Raw genomic sequence first — 19111 nt, 5'->3', positions numbered from 1 at the left:
GGGTCTAGACTTTTGCAGCCCATGCCACCAAGGGCCCTCCTCCTTATTCTCCTCCTGAGAAGAGCTGAGCAGGAATTTTGTGGGTACCTGCCTGAATTTCCCCTCAAACTGGAAACCCGCACCCGCAAGCGGGTCCTGCGCACCCCAACGGGTACCAAATAACAGGTGCCTAGTACCCGCCAATGGGCACTAGGGGTCAGCTCTAGCTGGAAAACTGGAAATTTGCGCTTGGGTACCTGGGGCAGGTGTAGGTACCTGCCTGAATTTCGCCTCAAACTGGACACTCACACCCGCACCCACTGGCGGGTGCCTAGTAGACACCAACAGGTACTATGGTCCAGCTAGTGTAGGCTTCCATGTTTGTGTGGATTTAAGAAACTTATACATGCCATGAAGCTTTAAAGATTTGCATGGGCAGGTAAAACTTGATTGGAGCCTTGGAGGTGTGCACACTATTTAAACCCTGTAATACTGCAATAAAAAGTCACTCAACTTCCAGCAGTTGGCATGTGGGAGGTCTCAAAAAGCTTGTGGTGTTACTGAAACCTTTCTTATAGGTATTTTTCAACAAAGCTCCAGTGCAAAATCCCAGGGAAAAATACTATCATAATGTAATTGGGTCAAGTTACAAGGGAAGTTATGCTGATGTATCTTGCATTTAGTCTTATGGAAGTTGAGCAGATTTTCTCTTGTGGGGTTTCTTCTACAGAAATGTACTGGCTGTTTTGGAAAGTTTCCTTGTGACAAACCCAGATTTGAGCAGTGGTTTCATGTTACCTGTCAAACAATCCCCTTGAGTTTTACTTCAGGTTTTGTTTTGGGATTGGAGTTGTATTGCAAGTAGTTTTACTTGTAGTTGGTGTTGATAAGACAAGTTTGACTGAATTGCAGATGAGTTTAAGAACAACAACGCGACAAATCTCATGTACTGTACAAAACAAGATGTCTCATTGGCTCTGGGAGTTTCATTGCAAACACTAAAAGACTCTTCTTCAAAAAGCATCCTTCTAAGAAACTGCATTTCAAGGAGACACAAATTTATTCCTTGCTTCAAACCAGGATAGATCATCCATTTACCTTATTTGATCAATCATCACTTTATCATTCACAATGATAATTCATTCAAAGTATCTGCCATTTTCAGCTTTTTTAGTTGCTGTGAGCTTCCCACCAATGGTTTACAGCACACCTATGTTGGGAGGGCTTGACGGGATTCCAAAGGAAGGTTTGAATGAACCTTTGATTCAAAGAAGTGAGTACAATTTACTTCCTCTTAGAAAGATTAATTTCCTCTTGAAAACCTCACGGCTTATCCAACAAAAAATACACAAATTGATACAAAAAAAAGACAGTGAGTACTCCATAGGCCATATATTGCGAAGCCCAGGTTATACCCCCCGATTGAAAGAACAAGACGCTATGAAGAAATACATTTCTGAAATTAAACAGCTTGGAAATCCAAGTCCTAGTACGTTAGGAAAAAAGAAACTGAAGCTTCATCTATGAATTCATGAAATTACTGAGAAACTAAATTTTGAATTGTTTTCATTCATCCTTTTTGATAGTGATAGATCTCAAAACACTTGAAAAACATAAAAAAAGTATGTCTTTTGCTAGGATTTTGCAATAATAGCTTCTGATATGATAATGCATACTCTACAGTAGAATTGATGTGGGAAGATTTCAATTTTCTGAGACGTTCTTTCTTTGGGCTGGAAGAATTGCCTCAAATTGGTTTATTTGAGGACTCTAGCCCAAAATATAATATCTACTATGAAAAAAGAGAAAGTTTGAATGAGATACATGAAATTGTTGAATCATTCCTTCCTCACCAGGAAAAAAGTCCAATGTATGTAAAAAACCCATTACATGATGATTTCATAATGGGATGCAGATGTGAGCTGAAAAGATTTTGTTTTGCCATTTTTTATCAGAAACATAAATGATCAAGAAAAAGAAATAAACATGAAAAGTGCACTTGACAGATTGATCAGTTCTGTTGTTACAATGTGTAATTATCTTGAGGATGGATCATTTTATTTTAGTTTCATCAATCTCCAAAGGCTCTTTTTTGAGACAATCTACTACTTCTCAAAGCATCAGCTTATAAATTCAGATGCATTCAACTTTTTATTTCAAAAATATGGCACCACAATTGCAGTTTCAAAACATCTTTACCATTCATACAAATATCAACAAAGCTTAATATCAAGACAAATTCTTCCTCAAAGTAGCAAGAATGTTCTTGAAAACTGGTATTACTCCCCATTAAGATATTTGTTGGAGGGTAAGCCAAATTGATTTAACATTCCATTGGATGTGTTGAACCATAAATGACATTTTTCTTCATTAAAACCATTTTCAAAGTTCTGGAAGAAAGTGATAGAAAATCTTTCTCCTATGAATATGCTAAAATGACTTTTGAAAATTACAGGGCCTTACCCCAAAACAAAAAAAATCAGGGTTTAAAAATGAAGATGTCACAAGTTAGGGAGAAAAACTTCATTCCTTATCAAGTTGAAGCACGAGGAGGTTTTGAACTTGTGATTCCTAGAAAATTGCCTTTGACTTATTTCAACAAAGGGTCTTTTGAAGAATTGATTGAAGCTTTCACAAACATTCAAAAGTTTGAAGAGAAGGAAAAATCAGAATTGGAATTGACACTTTTATTCCATCTAATTGAATATTGGAAAGAATACTATCCACAGGAGACTGGAAATATCCTGCAAGAAAACAATGATTTCCAAAAAAAGTTTGATTTGATGTCCTCAAGTAGTCAGTTTATTACCAAGTTAGAAAACATTCAAATTTATCTGCAGAAGGAATTCAAAAAACCAGAACGGAAATTTTTCTCTCTTTTCAAAGGAGATCCAGAGTCAAAAAAGAAGAAGTCTGAGCTGAAAGAATTTGCAACTTATATCAAAACCATTGAAGTAGAGCATTACTTAGGTAACAACAACAAAATTGGATATCAAGATCCACTTTACAGATATTGTCAGTATGGGGTCATTTCTGATAGAATTGAATTGTTGAAGGTTCAGATACTTCAACTGAGCACATACTATTAACTCCTCAGTAATCAAGTTTTTCTCTTGAATTCTTTTTTGGCTGTTTTTATTACATAAACTGGCAGGTTTCTGTATCTAATTGTATCAATTCTTCTTCTTTATAACCTGGGATATTTTGCCTGAGGATAATACTTTGTCTTCTTTCTTTCATTTATCTGGGTTCTTTTTTGGGTTCAGTTTTCATTTTATCTGCAGGAGTTTGGATATACCTTGTTGGAATTGGTCAGTTTTCCACAGACATGAGGAAATTTTATTTTACATTGGCCTGTTCTGTGTGAAAGGTGGAACAAATTGAGCAAATGCAGATCTAAGACCCGCATTGTCCAGGTTTCAACAAGCCAATTGCATAAGAATTTTTTCATCAAATTTGATGGGGCTACTTGGTGACTGGCATCAGTTTTCACACTTCCCTCCTAGCTCAGGATGGAAGCATGAGGTAAAAAAATACATATGTGATGCCCTCTAGCTGGACAGCATCAGGATTTCCAACCCTCATGGTAAAATCACTCATGGTGCATTGACTGAAAACTCATAGGGGATGGAATAGACCCAAGCTGGCAGATAAAGCAGTTTAGGGTGGCTTTGATTGACACACGCTAATTTTAGCAGCCCTCTCAGCAGCTCCGCTGGAGGCCAAAATCACCTTCTTGGCCGCCAAAGTTGGACTCAGGTGTAAGCCCTGCTCCTCATAGGCTTACACAGACATGTCACCAGATTACATAAGCCTAGTTCCCCCTTGTACTTAGTCTTCACCCTCTGCTTCCCTAGTCCGGCAGAGAGCTTTCCTCTCTCCCGGCTAGCCCTTCTGAAATCCAAAGCCCGCACTGTTTGGAACTAGAGGCTCCAAAAGGCTCCGGCCTCGTCCCACTCGCCCGCTTTCCTTGTTGTCTCCAGTGAGGGTCCACCAGACCCTTACATCAGGTCGCGCAAAAGTGGCTCTTTTGGAGATGCTCTTAGGGAGACTCTGGGGGACTCTTCATTAGTCAAGAGAAAATTCCCAAAAACAATTCCTTCTTTTGGGGGTTGCCACAGTACATGAAGTGTTTTAAGCTATGGTGCCCTGTGGCCAGGAAGCTGAGTGGATGCCTCCTGCAGTATGCAGCAAGTTTTTTGCAGTACACAAAGTACATCCAAAGAAATAAATCTTTGTCCTTCCTACTATTTCATTATAGAGATTACCAAGTGGACCTGTGGGCAGGTACCCAGGACCCGCGCGCGGGTGCCGTGTACGGGTCCGGGTGCGGGATTTTGGGCACCAGGTACCCGGATACCGGCCAAAAAAACCCACGGTCAGGCGGGTCTTCCAGGTACCCGGGTACCAACAGTGGGTCAGCTACGCTAACATAGCTGTTAGCATAGCTTAGCGTAGCGTAGCGCAGCGTAAATGCACTATTTTTTAGCGTAGCGTTAGCGCAATTGCGCGCATCTGCGCTAATGCTACGCGCAAAGGATGCAAAGCTATTTTAGCTTTTAGCGTAGTGTTAGCGCAGATGCGCGCAATTGCGCTAACGCTAAGCACGCAAGGCGCAAAAGAGCGCGCGCTATGCTGCGCTAAAGTGTTTTTTGCGGCAAAAAAGTGCCTTTTTTCCGCTTTAGCGCAATGTAGCGTAGCGTAGCGGCTGTAGCGCAGCGCTAACGCTAAACAAAAATTGGTATGCTGTTAGCGCCGCTGAAAATTAGCGAAGCGTAGCGGCGCTAACAGCGCGCTAACGCTATTCAAAAAAGGTTGGCGCTTTTTGCCGCTACACTAAACTTTAGGGCTAAAATAGCGTAGTTTAGCGTAGCGGCCCACTGTTGCGGTCACTGAGGGGGTTTATTCCTCTTGATGACCGGGACAGATCCTGGTCATTGGTAGGAATCAACCCTCTTGATGACTGGGACAACAACCGTTCATTGAGAGGAATTAGCCTTCTCAATGACCGGGACAGAAAACAGTCATTGGGAGGAATTAGCCTTCTTGATGACCAGGACAGAACCCGGTCATTGATGTTGAGTTGTCTGTAAGTCTGCTACCATGATGTATCACCACAGTATGGAGGGCTGTTGGATTGACCCATGAGCACTACCAACCAACCACCCAGCTGGCAGCCACAAGCGTCTGTAGCCTAGTTGGTAAAGGCAGCACTCTAGTATGTGTCTCAGCATAGCTGAGGTCGTGAGTTTGACTCTCACCAGACACATCTTCATTTTACAGTCTCTAAAATTGAGAGGGTTGTTTCCTCCTGATGACCAGGATCTGCCCCGGTCATCAAAAGGAAAAAAGCCTCTCAATGAATGGGACAGACTGTGGTCATTGAGAGGAACCAACACTCCCAATGAACGGTCTGTACCTGTCATCAAGAGGGGGTTCCGGATATAAAAAAAGCACCAGTACCTGCCTGCAGGTGCCTTGTATGGGTACGGGTGTCTGAATATCACAAAAAACACTGCGGGTACCCGGACACGCGGCGGGTACCTGGGTCCACTTGTCAATCTCTATTTCATCAATCACATATAACAGTGCATCAAAACAGGGCCTGAATTAATAGCATTTCTCCAAGCTTTATTACCCCCAAAGCAATTTGGTGGCTTTCCACATTTTGATTTTTTTCTATGAACACCCTAAATGGCACTTTGGTGCTTTCATACCTTTTTGAAGAGTACCTTTCAGAGGTTTTGCCCAATTTGTCATACCTTTTTTTCTGAGGTCCTGCCCTGGGAGCTTGCAGTGTCACAGCTGCCTTGGCCTCTAGTAATGTATAACAGCGCACAAATTCCAAAAAGTTACAAATTGATCCATATCAGTTTTTTAACAGTGAAATTGCACTCATAATGCTTGGAATTTTTATTTTTTCAAATTTGAGAACTGGCCTAAGTTTTGACAGGTTTATGCATAAAATTACATAAACCAGTTTCACATCAAGATCCATTTGGTTTTGGAGATTCTGGAAAGGTTGAAAGCTTCATAAAAAATCTATCATAAATGCTGAAAATCTAGGCCACATTTGTCAGCTGTATATTGCAAGCATAATAATGTGAATTTTGCTTGACATTCTGTGTGACACCTGATCAAGTCCACCAAAATTTCTCATACATATTTCATGTAAAACACATGAAAGTGTTTTTTGAGCTCCACAGAGCTAGAGGATTCCATAAATATCTCACCAGCTCTGTAGACTAGCACTGAGAAAAAAACTACGTTTTAGCTGGTTGGATTTGGGACCCATGGACTTAGAGACCATAGTATGGGATTTGGGGGGGTGAATTATGCATCTATAATTTTTTTTAAGTACATAATATGCATTTTCAGTGTATTTTGGAACATGTAAATGAAATTATTTTTTTCCAAAGTGGAGCCTCTTGTTGTTGTCTATCAATCTGGGCTCTTCAAGCATCTGTCATTGAGGCCATTTTGGAAGCTGAGGAATGAAATCTGCCCTCAAAACTTCAGACCACCTCACTGGTTGACACCTCAATATCTTGTAATCCCCCCTTACCCCCTGGGGGTTTGGGGGATTTTTTGAAATTTTCCAAGCTCAAGATTTGGGACCACCACCAGGACAAGCTTAACCAAGCCTCTCTGGAGGAGAGCCCCGCAGGGTCTCTGTCTCACAGAGAGGCTTGCCCCCAAGCCACTGATTTTGGAGTGAGAGCTGACAAGCCTGGGGCCCAACCAACCCCCATTTTTCCTTTTATCCACAATCTCACACCCATTTTTTGCCCATTAGGGACATGCGTGGTGCAGCCTTGTAGGCTAGCTTCTTGCGCAGGCAGCCATCCACAAATAAGCTTCTTATCCCCCCAGCTGGCTGCTGGACATCCTTGCAAAATCACTGCTGAGCTTGCTTCAACAAATCAAGGTTTTTTTCCAACTTCTGTACATCAAGAATACCAATATAAATATTTGGACTTACTTCGCGCACTGCAAAAAACTCTTTGCGCACTGTGGGGGTCGTTGTCTTGACGTCCTGCCCCCAGTGCGCGCTTCTGCCACGGCTCTTTGTGCACTGTGCATTCCCCCAAAAAAACGGCTTACTTTTCTGGAGATATTTTTCAATGATTTGATATAACAACCTTTTATGAACCCCCCAAAAAATAATCAAGTCATTTGGTGGTCTCCGTGAGCCTAGAGAAAATTGAGATGAAATAATCCTATTTTAATGCAGCAGGGACCTGTAATATCGCTTCCTGTGCCCCAGTAGCCCCAAATATTTCACAGTATCATGGTGCATGTGCCAATTCATGATCTGATAATTTTCAGAATTTTTCCCAGAGATATAAGGGGTGCGCGGCAGGCTTAGTAGGAAAATTACTGCTAACTGTATAGCTTTTTTGTTACACACCCAAACAGTCCCAAAATTTCAGAAATGTTTTCATTGTGGATACTCTCCGCGCCATAAATTCCTTGGCAATAGTGTGTCATGATAACATGAGATATAAGGGGTGCGCGGCGGGCTTAGTAGGAAAATGACTGCTAACTTATCTCATGTTTTAATGACACACTATTGCTAAGAGCTTTATGGCGCGGAGAATATGCAAAATTGAAACATTCCTGAAAATTTCAGACTGTTTCAGCGTGTAACAAAAAATCTATACCTGTAGCAGCCATTTTCCTACTAAGCCCGCTGCGCACCCCTTATATCTCATGTTATCATGACACACTATTGCCAAGGAATTTATGGCGCGGAGAGTATCCACAATGAAAACATTTCTGAAATTTTGGGACTGTTTGGGTGTGTAACAAAAAAGCTATACAGTTAGCAGTAATTTTCCTACTAAGCCTGCCGCGCACCCCTTATATCTCTGGGAAAAATTCTGAAAATTATCAGATCATGACTTTGCACATGTACCATGATACTGTGAAATTTTTGGGGCTACTGGGGCACAGGAAGCGATATTACAGGTCCCTGCCGCATTAAAATATGATTATTTTATCTCAATTTGGAGATGTGATATTGGCTGAGAGAGAAAACCTGGGATCATGGGCATCGAGGTCAGCCTTTTATATCCTTGCCCGCATGCAGGTGAGTCTTTCTGCAGGAGACGTACTGTTGTGACTGGCCTCCAGTTGATCTTGATCTTTCACAAGGCGTTCTCTACGCTCGGTTGGTCCATGTTGTCGTCGTCTGAAACAGGCGGTATGTATCAATGTGATTTGTTAGTTCACCTCCAGACTGGGTTAGCTCTGACAGTTGTTGGTAGGGTTCTTAATAGGAATGTGTTACTTACAGGTTGATGAGTTTGGATGGGAGGCGTTCAGAAGTGCGGAGATGGTTGCCCAGGCATCTCTGGCTGACTCCGAGACCAGGAGCAAGGTGCTCGGGTCTCCAGTGGCATGCTGGCAGCAATTCTACATGGGATACCTGTACTATTGATTTCAATGATGGTTTTCTGAATAAATGCTTACAACCTGTAACAGATCTGCCATTGGGGATCTGAGATACTAAGGATTGTACAAATCAATTTCAATCATTTCCCAAAACATTTTCTGATGATAATTCATCTTCTTATGGATGTGTTTTTTCGACAATATGTGAAGGATATCAAGCAAGGAGTTCCATTCTAGCACGAACAGGAGTGAGTCCGAAGGTGTCCCAAAACTGACGACTGTCGAGGGCTCTACCGAGTGCGGAAGGAGGTCTGGGCAACGCGCGAATATTATGTTCTTGCATGAGTTGATTAACCCAGTGGGCTTGGGGTCCGATTGTTTGATGAGAATGTGCGTTGTCGAGGGCTGAGAGGCCCCAAGCGGAGGCGAGGTCCCACCAGTCATAAACGCGTTGGTCGGTGAGGATCCATCGTTGGCCGGCGGCCAGGTCGAAACGGTCGATCACCGCAACTATCGCCCGGGCCACATCCAGTCCATGGATCATGTGCACGCTCGTCTTCATGCTCAGCGCTTCTATGCTCGGTGCTACCTTGCCCACATAGTTTCGTATGCTTCGGCTTCCGCCCCACAGCCCCGATAGATTCATCACCGTCGTTCGTACTTCTAGCTTGCTGATCGGCTTGCTTCCGTTGAGCTGCAGTAACTCGTCCTCCGATTCCGCTCGTGCATTTGTCTTGTCATACTTCGAATGTCGGTCAATCCATATCATCTTTCCTTCCTCCTCCTCTTTTGTCTTGTTCTTTTCCTCACTGCTTTGAGAACTCAACGTCGGCCCTCCCTGGATTGCCAATGACAATCAAGAGGAAAGGATTCAGTATCAACATCATGTTTTTGTGAAGGGTAAAGAAGAAGAAAGAGGAGGAAAAGACTGAACATCAAATATCCCGGTACTTCCGAGCTGAATGAAGTTGACGAAATGATCCTTAAGATTTGGGTCGTTACTGTTGCCCAGCAAAGAAGAGGAAGATCTGGACCTGAGATAAGAATGGACTAGAAAGGAGGAGGCGCCGGAATTTTTGACGGGGAAGCTGATGAGGATTGAGCGCGCGTCAGGCAAGCTCTCGAACTGGTTCGTCGACTCTTGAACTTTTTCTTCTTCCTTTCTTGATTTAGATAGGTCGGCTGTGGGATCGAACTTGAACTTGATGGAGTTGTATCGTCCTCCTCCACAAGTCGTCGTTGTCCGATACGTCAAGTGTTTCTGATTTTCATCGAGATAAGAGCTGTGCAAACATTGACCAATGAAAAACCTTGTCAGTTTCCATACATTTTTGGTGTTGGGAGAAAATAGCTTCGAGGTGGTGAGATCCAAACGCATACATCAAGAATCCGGCAGACCATCCGGCGCCCAAGATGAGCAGATCGATTGGTTCTTGGACAGCCTGCTGGACCGGGTGGGTGGTTGGAATGCCCGGCGGCTGGGCACGGTTGTCCAGGGTGACCATCATTCTGTCTCTGGCCGGCCGGGGTGGTGGCAGGGCCGAGCTGACTCTGCGCGAACCCGCGCCGCGCGAGTGCGGAGGGGTCGGTCTACGCCCTGCGCAACTGCATAATTACGGACCCGGCCCCATTGCCCCTTTGTTTTGACAGTGACAAACTCAGATTTGGTCTCCTATTGCCGGTCAAACACACCTCTGGAGGCGTACATCAGGTTTTGTATCAGGCTTGGAGATGTTTTGCAGGAATTTTTTTCTTGTGTGTTCCATGTAGTTGTTAGTTGTCAAGACAAGTCTGGCCGACTTGATCATGTGGTTAAGAACAAAGACAGGAAAAAGTTCACATGTGTCACAATGACCTGTCCCTGGAAATTTATTTTCACCATACAGATTTTTTTTTTTTTTTGAAAAGCTACTTGCCACAAAAACCATTTTGAGTAGACCACCTCTTATCACTTGCTTGACCCTAGGAAGGATCATAAATTTATCTTAGTGTTCTATCATTCACAATGGGCACTTTTTCAAAGTACCTACAACTGTCAGCTTTTTTGTTTTCAGTACTTAGCTCCTTGCAAACGGTTCGAGGCGCATATCTGCTGGAAAAGTTTGATCTGAAGGGTAAATCAGCAGACTCAAGTCTGACTGAGCAGCTAATTGGTAGAAGTGTGTATGTCTTTTTTTTCTTAGGGAAGATTTTTCTTTACAAATACACCTCCTGACTTATCATTCATCAAATTGGATTGCATGTAAAAAACAACACCCATGTGGAACAAGAAGAAAGTGAACAATCTGCAGTCCACATATTGCAAAACCCAGGTTATGCTCCAACTCCAAATGAACAAGACGCTGCAAAGCGGCAAATCTCTAGTATTGTACAGCTGAAAAATTCAATCAGTAAGCTGGGAAAAAAAACTCAAGATTATTCATCCATGAAAAGATCAAGGGATTCAATTTTGAACTATTTTCATTCATTATTTTTGGTAGTGACAGATCTCAAAACGGTTGAACAGGAAACACAAAGTACATATTTTGTCTGCTGAAATTTTCACAATAATTATTACTGATGTATTATTTTTCTGTAGCAGAATTAATGTGGGAAGATTTCAATTCACTCAGACATTCTTTTTCTGAGTCACAAAAATTGTCTGAACTATTGGGTGATATCTGGCGGGACAAAAACTCAAAATATAATCTCTTCTATGAAAAATTAGGAAGGTTGGAAGAAATACATGGAATCATGAAAACACTGCTTCCTCCTTGTAAGGGAGAAAGTTCAACGTATGTAGAAACTTAAGCCTAAGGTGAGATATCAACAATAGGATTGGAGTTGACATGATTTTGTTTCCTATGCTATGTCAGCAAACTGAATGATGAAGATAACACATTCTACAATTTGATTCAAGAGCTGATTTCTACTGTAGTTGCAATGGATCAGTATCTTGAGGATGAATCATTATATTTTAGATTTATGAATCTCCAGAAATTCTTCTTTGAGACAATAAACTACTTCTCCAAGCACAAGCTAGTAAAAGAGAGTTACTTTGATGCTCTATTTCAAATACATGGCACCATATTTGTAGCTGCAAAACATGTTTTCCAGTCATATAAATATCAACAAAAATTAATATCAGTAGAAATTCTCCCGCAGAGTAGCAGAAATGCTGTTGACAATTGGTATTACACCCCCTTCAAATATTTGTTGGAAGGTAAGCTTTATTTTATCCTGGATTTGTTGAACTGTTATTGGCATTTTTCTTAATTCTGATCAAAACCAAAATGTCAAGTTCGGGGAAAAAGAGACAAAAACATTTTTTCATATGAATATGCTAGACATTCTTTTGAAAACTACATGGCCTTACCGCAAAAGGAAAAGAATCAAGGATTAACAGGAAAGATTTCACAAATTGTGGAAAAAACTTTTGTTGCAAATGAAGGCCATGCAGAAAGAATAATGTATGATCCATTTTACAGAACAGTAAATTTAAACTATTTCAACAAGAAGAATTTTGAAGAATTGATTCATACTTTCACCAATATTAACCTGTTTGAAGAGAAAGGCAAATCTGATTTAGAATTGACACTTTTATTCCAGTTCATAGAATATTGGAATGAATATTATCCAGAAGAGACTGAAGAGATCCAAAAAGAAAATTCTGATTTCCAACAAAAGTTTGATTTGATGACCTCAAGTAGTCAAGTCATCAAAAAGTTAGAAAACATTCAAATTTATTTAGAAAAGGAATTCAAAAAACCAAATTGGATTAAAGTTAATCTTCTTTCCAAAGAAGATGCAGAGGCAACAAAAAAGTCTGAACTGGAAACCTTTGCAAAGTATGTGAAAACCATTGAGGCAGAGTACTTTGCCAAAAACACAGTTGACTATCAACATTCACTTTACAGATATTGTCAGTATGGGTTAATTTCTGATAGAATTGAATTATTGAAGGTTCAGATAATTGAATGCAGCATGTATTACAAGAACTAGGAATCAAGGATTCTTTTCTTGAATCTTTAATTGGTTTATTTGAATTCTCTTATCCTTCCAGAGCCCTGCTTTTGATTTGGGTTCTGTAGAGCCTAGGAGATTTGCTTTAATATTCTTGTTGATCCTCTTTCTTTACATTTAGCTTGGTTCTGGTTAGATTTAGTTTTCACTTTAGCTATGCAGCAATGCATTTTTCTTGTGGTTGCAATAGTTTGGATAAGTCTTATGCATGCAAGTTGCAAAATTTGCACAAGTTGCACAATTGAATCTCAACTCCTTGTCCAGTTTTGCGTCAAGCAGGGTGTCCCTTTGACAAGGCCCAGCTGCCTAGCCCCCCTCATGTACCTGAGTTTTGACATTTCTAGGTTGTCCAACCGGATGGAGTGAGGGGGATTTCTTCACCAGATTGGAATGATCCAGCTACCTTGACTTAACTCAAGTACCTCCCTCTTGCCACAGTGTTGTAAAATTGTGGTCGGATCGCGCCGACTGTGTGCAGCTGCGGGACAACCTGCTAGGGAGGTACAGGGTTGAGTTGGACAGTCTAAAACTCCATGAAACCGGGTGAGCTGAAAAATATTCACCACAGTCAAATTCTCAAGCCAACACGGCCTGAACAGGACCCTGGAAAGCCCCTATGGAACACAGTAACCTAAATTTCAAGATTTTCAAAAAATTCATACATTTTTGGAGCCCATTCATACACGTTTTGTGCGTAGGTGCAGAGCTTTTTCAAAAAATTCATACATATTTTGTGCGTATGTTTTTTTTTGCCGCGGGTGTGAAGAAATACTCCCAGAAATCCTTTTTTGAGTAGCCATTTCTGCTACATACCCAGAGGAGCAGTGACAAAGGTAAAAAATGTAAGAAGAAGATATTTTAAATTTCATATTCAACTAGAAAACTGCATAGACTATCATCAACAACTGATTGTTACTCTTCATCTACATTTTTATTGCTTTTTTTGAGAGCTTTTGTGTTCAAAAATTTGTTCTGCCAGTGTTCTAGAAAAGCAATTTGAGACATTGTAAGAAGAAGAGAATGTAATCTCTGGGAGCTGGATACACAATTCCCACCAGCATCCGTAATATTTAAGCCTTTGGTGACTGGGAATAAATGGTGTAGATGTGCTACTTCAAGATGCACAAAAATCCCAGAACTTGGCAAGGAAGTGTAGAAACCAGCTGCAATTGGGACATGTGGTTGATACAGGAAGAGCTGGACCAATATAGGGGGGGTGCAAAAAAAACCCTGGCATCACATCCTCATTCTCATACATTTTTGGTTACTACCCCCCTTGTCCCCCAAAAAACTTCATACAATTGGGGTGAGTACCTTATCCGCCAAATTTCCCATTCATACATCTGGGGTGCGTACATTTTTTGTTTTTTGACCAAAAATTCATACATTTTGGTTACTGTGTTCCATAGGGGCTTTCCTGGGTCCTGCCTGAACCTACGCAAATGGTTTGCTTGACAACTAATGAGACAATGTACCATCGCTCTACTGTCATATACATACCAATTACTCCTTAGTGTTCCCCTTCAATCTTTTATCGTCTCACTGTGGTACCAAATCGTCGTCCCTTTCTCATGTTTGCTTCACTAGTTTCTCGCCTCTGGAGACTCATGCCCAAGTCAAAATTCCTTGCAATGGGGCCGTCTTACATTACCATGACCGGGTGAGGGTACGAGGCCCGGCACATGAGCAGTTTCACAAGACGGGTCAGGAGACGACCCCTCTTTGTGAGAGAGATATGTATAACAGATAGCAAGAGTGCGATTTCCTTGATAGACAAACAGTCTTGGGTTATACAAGAAGAAAATTCCACGGGGGCCATCGATTTATAGGGGGGTCCGGATTCCGAGAGGTGAAACAAAGATAGAGAAGACATTGGAAAGAGGGAAAGGAAAGGATCCTATTGGCTGATGGTGGAGTAGTTGCCCTTGGACTGGAACTTGAAGCCGGACTTCTCCCAAACGGTTACGTTGAGACTGACCTCCTCGTGGATCATCTTGTAAATCTCCACCCCATGCTTTTTGAAAAAGACGGTGCAAATGCTGTCGAAATGGGCGTCAAGTTTAGCATAGACCTCTGCACTCGAAGATAATCGAGGAAAGAGTAATAAAACATAAGGTTCATCAGTGTTTCCCGTTTCGACCAACAATTGTCAGATTTAAGCTTCAAATGCCCACCAGTACAGCCGGCTGAGATCTTGGGGTGGTAGTAGATAACCTTCAAGATGGCTTGGAATTTGATGAGCACCTTGATGAACTCGTGAGAGTACTTAGTCTAGCAATAGTCGAATACAAAAAGTAGTTATGGTTAACAAATCTTCGACTAAGAGCTATGGCAGATTCGGCGAAAGGTTACTGACGACGACCTCCTTTTGGATGGTAAGGGTAGAAGAAAAGATGATGCTGATCGAAAGCGCCTGGACGGGTTTTTGGACCTTGATCAAGTGAGACTTCACTTTCTCGACCTTGCCTTCATTGCAAGAAACGACTACTGGCTCCTTGACTTCGGTGATCGTCGTCTGGCATTTGCTCAGTGTGTCCGCTGGTTTCGCAACTGTCGCAGTAGGCTCCGTCGGCGAGCTCATCGCAAAGGCTATAGAAAGATCGATGGCAATCCAAGTCAACACCATCCATCTTCACCGCTTTCTCATCTGAAAACGCTCTACTCACCTGCAAGAGCCACGGTGGCCATCAAGTACTTGAACAACATTATGAGCAGTTAAGCGGAACCGAAAATTCGACAGTAGATCTTTTCTTGGGATGGTACGTGTATGGGTGAGGACTGGGAGAAGCTGTGGAATGGGTGAGGATGAGCGACGAAAGAGCCCAAAGACGCGGTCTTTTTATGTGCCTCCAAGGGCTCTATGTTCCAGCCAACAAGAAGACTCGATGGCTTGTGTGGACTTCCTGGACATACTTCCTTTGGTCCAAAGCCAACCCACTTGACACTACGCGTGCTCCACGCTCTTTGCATGCAAATTACATCAATATGTCGATGTCCTTTCCATATCCAACCACACAGCGTTCGGGCTAACGAAAAGGCTACTTTTGCTCAACTCATGTAAACCTGCCTTCTTTCGATTTTGTCTTTCTTCTTCTCCCACCTACCAAATGAACCGTCTCTATACGGGCCTCTCAAATAACAACATCTTGTGGGGATATGAATCTTTCAAAATCGAGATCCGATATATCCTTCGTCATCTCATGCAAACCTTTAGCGGAGTTATCGTGTGGAAAAGGCCTTCAGAAAGTAGACGTTTCCTTACTAAGAGTCGCTACTGGAATATTTGGAGTAATTGAATTTTGAGTCTGATGCTTGCTTGATACATAAATCAAAATGTACACATGGATATCTTCAGCTTAGCAAAGCTTCTCGGTGCGGAGGAGAACGAAGAGAGAGCGGGAAGCTTCGCCGTCGCCAGTGCCAATATCATTATGGAAACACAGCGTGAATCCCAATCCCATGGGGCACTTGTGTTCAAATTTTGAGTCAGAAATGAACCAATAAATCTTCATCTTGTAGAACCCTTGCTTTCAATAAAATCTGAGGTGAAAAACACTTGCCTTTTTCCTATGTTTAACTCTCCGATGACAAAGTCTCGTAAATATTCATTTAATGATTCCTAGAAGTATCGGCGCACTTAAAGAAAGGCTGTCAATGACAAAAGTATAATTTAATCTGGCCTCCAGCATGCGACAGGCGCACGATGGCGAGAGCACCGGTCTTACAGTTTGTCTTTGTAATTCTCAAAGCCCAGTGGAGTCGGAGTTTGTTATCCGCCAGAGTGCTCACCGGCAGAACTATGGTACGAATTCGTATGGGCCATGACCTCGAAAACTTTGTCTGGAATTTCTATTCGCATTCCTAATCGGTAGCGCTTGACACTTGTTGATACATACTTTTGTTAGTTGCATCAAGTAAGGCAAGCGATGTCATCCCAGCAAGTTTTCTTTTTTGTGCGCTGGTCCAGGTCCACCACTTCGAAAGCATGCTTTACTAATTAGATAGCTGAGAGTTTAGTTTTGTTCAAACTACGCCCGAGAGTTTTCAAGCTTCGACCAGCAATCAGATACTCGTCAACACCACCCCTTTTTAATGTCCGTATGCATAAGGGCAAGGCGGGAGAATGATTAATCGAAGATGGCCAAGTCAAAGCTGTGCATCGAACGAATACATATAGGGCTTGCTTTCAAGATTGAAAAGCAGGAAATCCGCAGCTATACATTAGCAGGGGCCTGCAGGGGCACATCAAATGAGTTATTTAAATATTTACACCAGATGAGAAAAGAAGCAGCATGCTCGAGCGCACTTGTCCATGGGGCCTCTTTTCTACTTTCCAGGCCATGGGAACTCCGGCCGGGCATAGAGCCAATAGGCTCGGTCCGAATGATTACGGAACAGGGAGACGTGCTTGGATGCAAGGATTTAGCACAAGAAGAATCAAGCATCTGTGGTGGTTGACAACCACCGCTCGAGTGATATCTTGGAGCAGCCTCCCCTGGGCCAAAAAAAGAGGTCCTCCTTCAGACGGGAAGACATGGCCAATCGTCAATCTTCGTTGGTGGGATGCAGGTGTGGTCACGCTAATCTTGCAAAGAAAGTCTGGCTTGATGGAAGTCCCTCCAAGACACGATGAGTTAATGAATATTCTGGCTGCAGGCTGGCCTACCAAAGGGCCACGGACTTGGGACGAGAATGAATGGATGGAATTTGGTGGAAGGAAACTCATTCAGGCTTTAGTGGCAGTCACATCGGCGGGACATTGCTGGTCCAAGCAGATCTGATCATTCCCCAAAGATCTCTGCCGGGTCGCCAAAGGTCGCTCCAGTATGAAGACACACGGAGCACCGGAAATGTCCCCAAACAAACGCTCGACTGTAATCTCTTTGTGGTGACGGCCGCTCATCAATTATCTGGAATCAGATGTGTGCTCATATTGAGTCATTGCCCCTTGGTAAGTAGGCCTAGTGAAAATACTCTTTCGTTTTTAATAACATGGGTCTCAGGGGGATGTGTTAAATGAAAATTCTATTTAATGGCCATCGAACAATTGATGTATATGTAGTACACCGGCAAGTTCTTGTCTCAGACACTAGCTTAGATGTCACAGGTTTGAATTGATCTCGTTTTTCGTTTATCCGATGTCGATGGGGGGCTTTCTGGTAACAAGTAGAGTTGGCACGTAATTCAGTGATGAAAGAAGTTATCGGGGGGGGGGGGGGGTTATTAGGATCGTTTTTGCATCATTTCGGCGTTATGTTCTGAGAATCTAGCGCCAACTCGTTCGGAATGTTTCAGAAATTTATCCGCACAATTGTTCACGCAACTTTCCTAATCAAAGAAAGTGTAGACAAATGGGGGAGAAGCGAGAAATGGAGAGAGGTGTCAGCGGCCAGACTCTTCTGAAAGAAAAGATCATCTAAACTTTTATGTTTCCTGAGTTCATCGAAATTAAAGCATTACTTACCTCCTTGGAAGATAGGGCTCTCGAGGTGAAATCTTGACAGCAACTTGTAAAACATCTTTCGACTAAAGACGAATAGAGTTTCAAGAAATCCTTCATCTGTTTCTGTTCGATCAGTCGATTCAACTGGGCTGAATCTTGAGAGCTGAGAGACGAGGCGTCCATTTTGTTAAGATTACTCTATGCGTGCTACTACTGTAGAGCGTTAACTGGATTTTAAACCAAAAAGGAAACAGAGGAAGTGTCAGCGCCGTCCGGGATATATCCAAATGTTTCGATAACACACAGTAATGAAATGAGAGGTGACTTACGAGACGAGTGGTTGATGACCTGTTTTTCTTGGTGAGTCCGGGCTAGTGAGGGTATCGGTGACTGAAAACTTTCGAGTGCCCAGTCCCAACTCTGGCGTAGATGACGGTCCCCCTGTCAATTCGGGTCCACCGCCTCTACCCGGGCCCGTCGCGGTGAGTCGGGACTCGGCGGGTACACAGAGTGGCTCGGGTCTACCCGTGGGCTACCCGCGACCCTAACTTGAGCACTCGCATTGCAACTTAACCCAACCGGCAATCGCATCGGTCCGGGCTACCCTGGTCGATCAAACCGCTTGAGTTCAGGTTAACGCTCGCTATTTAGCGACCCTTCCTAGCCTGAGATCAAGCCTGAGGCTAATTACTCAAGCTGATTTAACCTGAAAATCTACGGAACAAATGTGAATGCTCTTAGCCAAGTCCCTCCTCCTCGGGGGAGCGAAGCGACCTCCTTCGGGGGGTCCCTGCGGGAGGGCGGCCTCTCTCCAATAGAGGGACTCAGTTAAGTTAGACCACGACCCGGCAGGCTACGGGACAAGTTTGGACGGCTGACCTGACCCAGGACAAAAGGTGCGGCGGGGCTCCAGTTCCAGTTGGGCCGGCCGGCTGACCAGACCTACATACGCAAACACAGCCAGGTTTACACCTGTGTTTTGATTGTTAACAATTTTTCTATATCATCATAATATTTGACATTGGTGCAGATCAAACCAGCTGGCACTTTCAACAGGCCCGGGGGGTTTGAAACCAGACCCTTTGCGCATGTGCTTGTTGTGTGGGCAGTACTGAGATCAGACTAATTTGTGTCACTTGATTCCCAGTAGATCCAAATGCAGGAGGGAAAATCTTTCAAAATCTTTTGGAAAAGCTGAATAAAGCGGATAAGATTTTCCAAGGCTACTTAAACTTTATCCTGCAGAAAAATCTATTAGGGGGTTTCACAGTAACCATTTTTGCTTCCCGC

General features: G+C 42.8%; 3 protein-coding genes across 3 annotated transcripts; all 3 read right to left on the bottom strand.

Moving 5' to 3' along the window:
* Positions 1–8590: 8590 nt before the first annotated feature.
* PtA15_18A273 (uncharacterized protein) lies at positions 8591–9884 on the bottom strand (the record flags this gene model as incomplete). Its single annotated transcript, XM_053164796.1, has 3 exons — positions 8591–9214; positions 9311–9659; positions 9757–9884. The coding sequence occupies 3 exons, from the start codon at positions 9882–9884 to the stop codon at positions 8591–8593; spliced, it is 1101 nt and encodes a 366-aa protein (XP_053028770.1).
* A 4391-nt stretch (positions 9885–14275) lies between these two features.
* PtA15_18A272 (uncharacterized protein) lies at positions 14276–15084 on the bottom strand (the record flags this gene model as incomplete). The annotated part of the gene is made up of 4 exons (XM_053164795.1): positions 14276–14451; positions 14553–14649; positions 14735–14967; positions 15045–15084. 4 exons carry the CDS (start codon positions 15082–15084, stop codon positions 14276–14278), a joined length of 546 nt encoding a protein of 181 aa, XP_053028769.1.
* A 2517-nt stretch (positions 15085–17601) lies between these two features.
* PtA15_18A271 (uncharacterized protein) lies at positions 17602–18004 on the bottom strand (the record flags this gene model as incomplete). The annotated part of the gene is made up of 2 exons (XM_053164794.1): positions 17602–17706; positions 17843–18004. 2 exons carry the CDS (start codon positions 18002–18004, stop codon positions 17602–17604), a joined length of 267 nt encoding a protein of 88 aa, XP_053028768.1.
* Positions 18005–19111: the final 1107 nt, after the last annotated feature.

This window comes from Puccinia triticina, chromosome 18A (assembly GCF_026914185.1).
Source record: "Puccinia triticina chromosome 18A, complete sequence".
Classification (NCBI taxonomy): domain Eukaryota; kingdom Fungi; phylum Basidiomycota; class Pucciniomycetes; order Pucciniales; family Pucciniaceae; genus Puccinia; species Puccinia triticina.
This window is presented reverse-complemented; position numbering and strand designations above follow the sequence as displayed.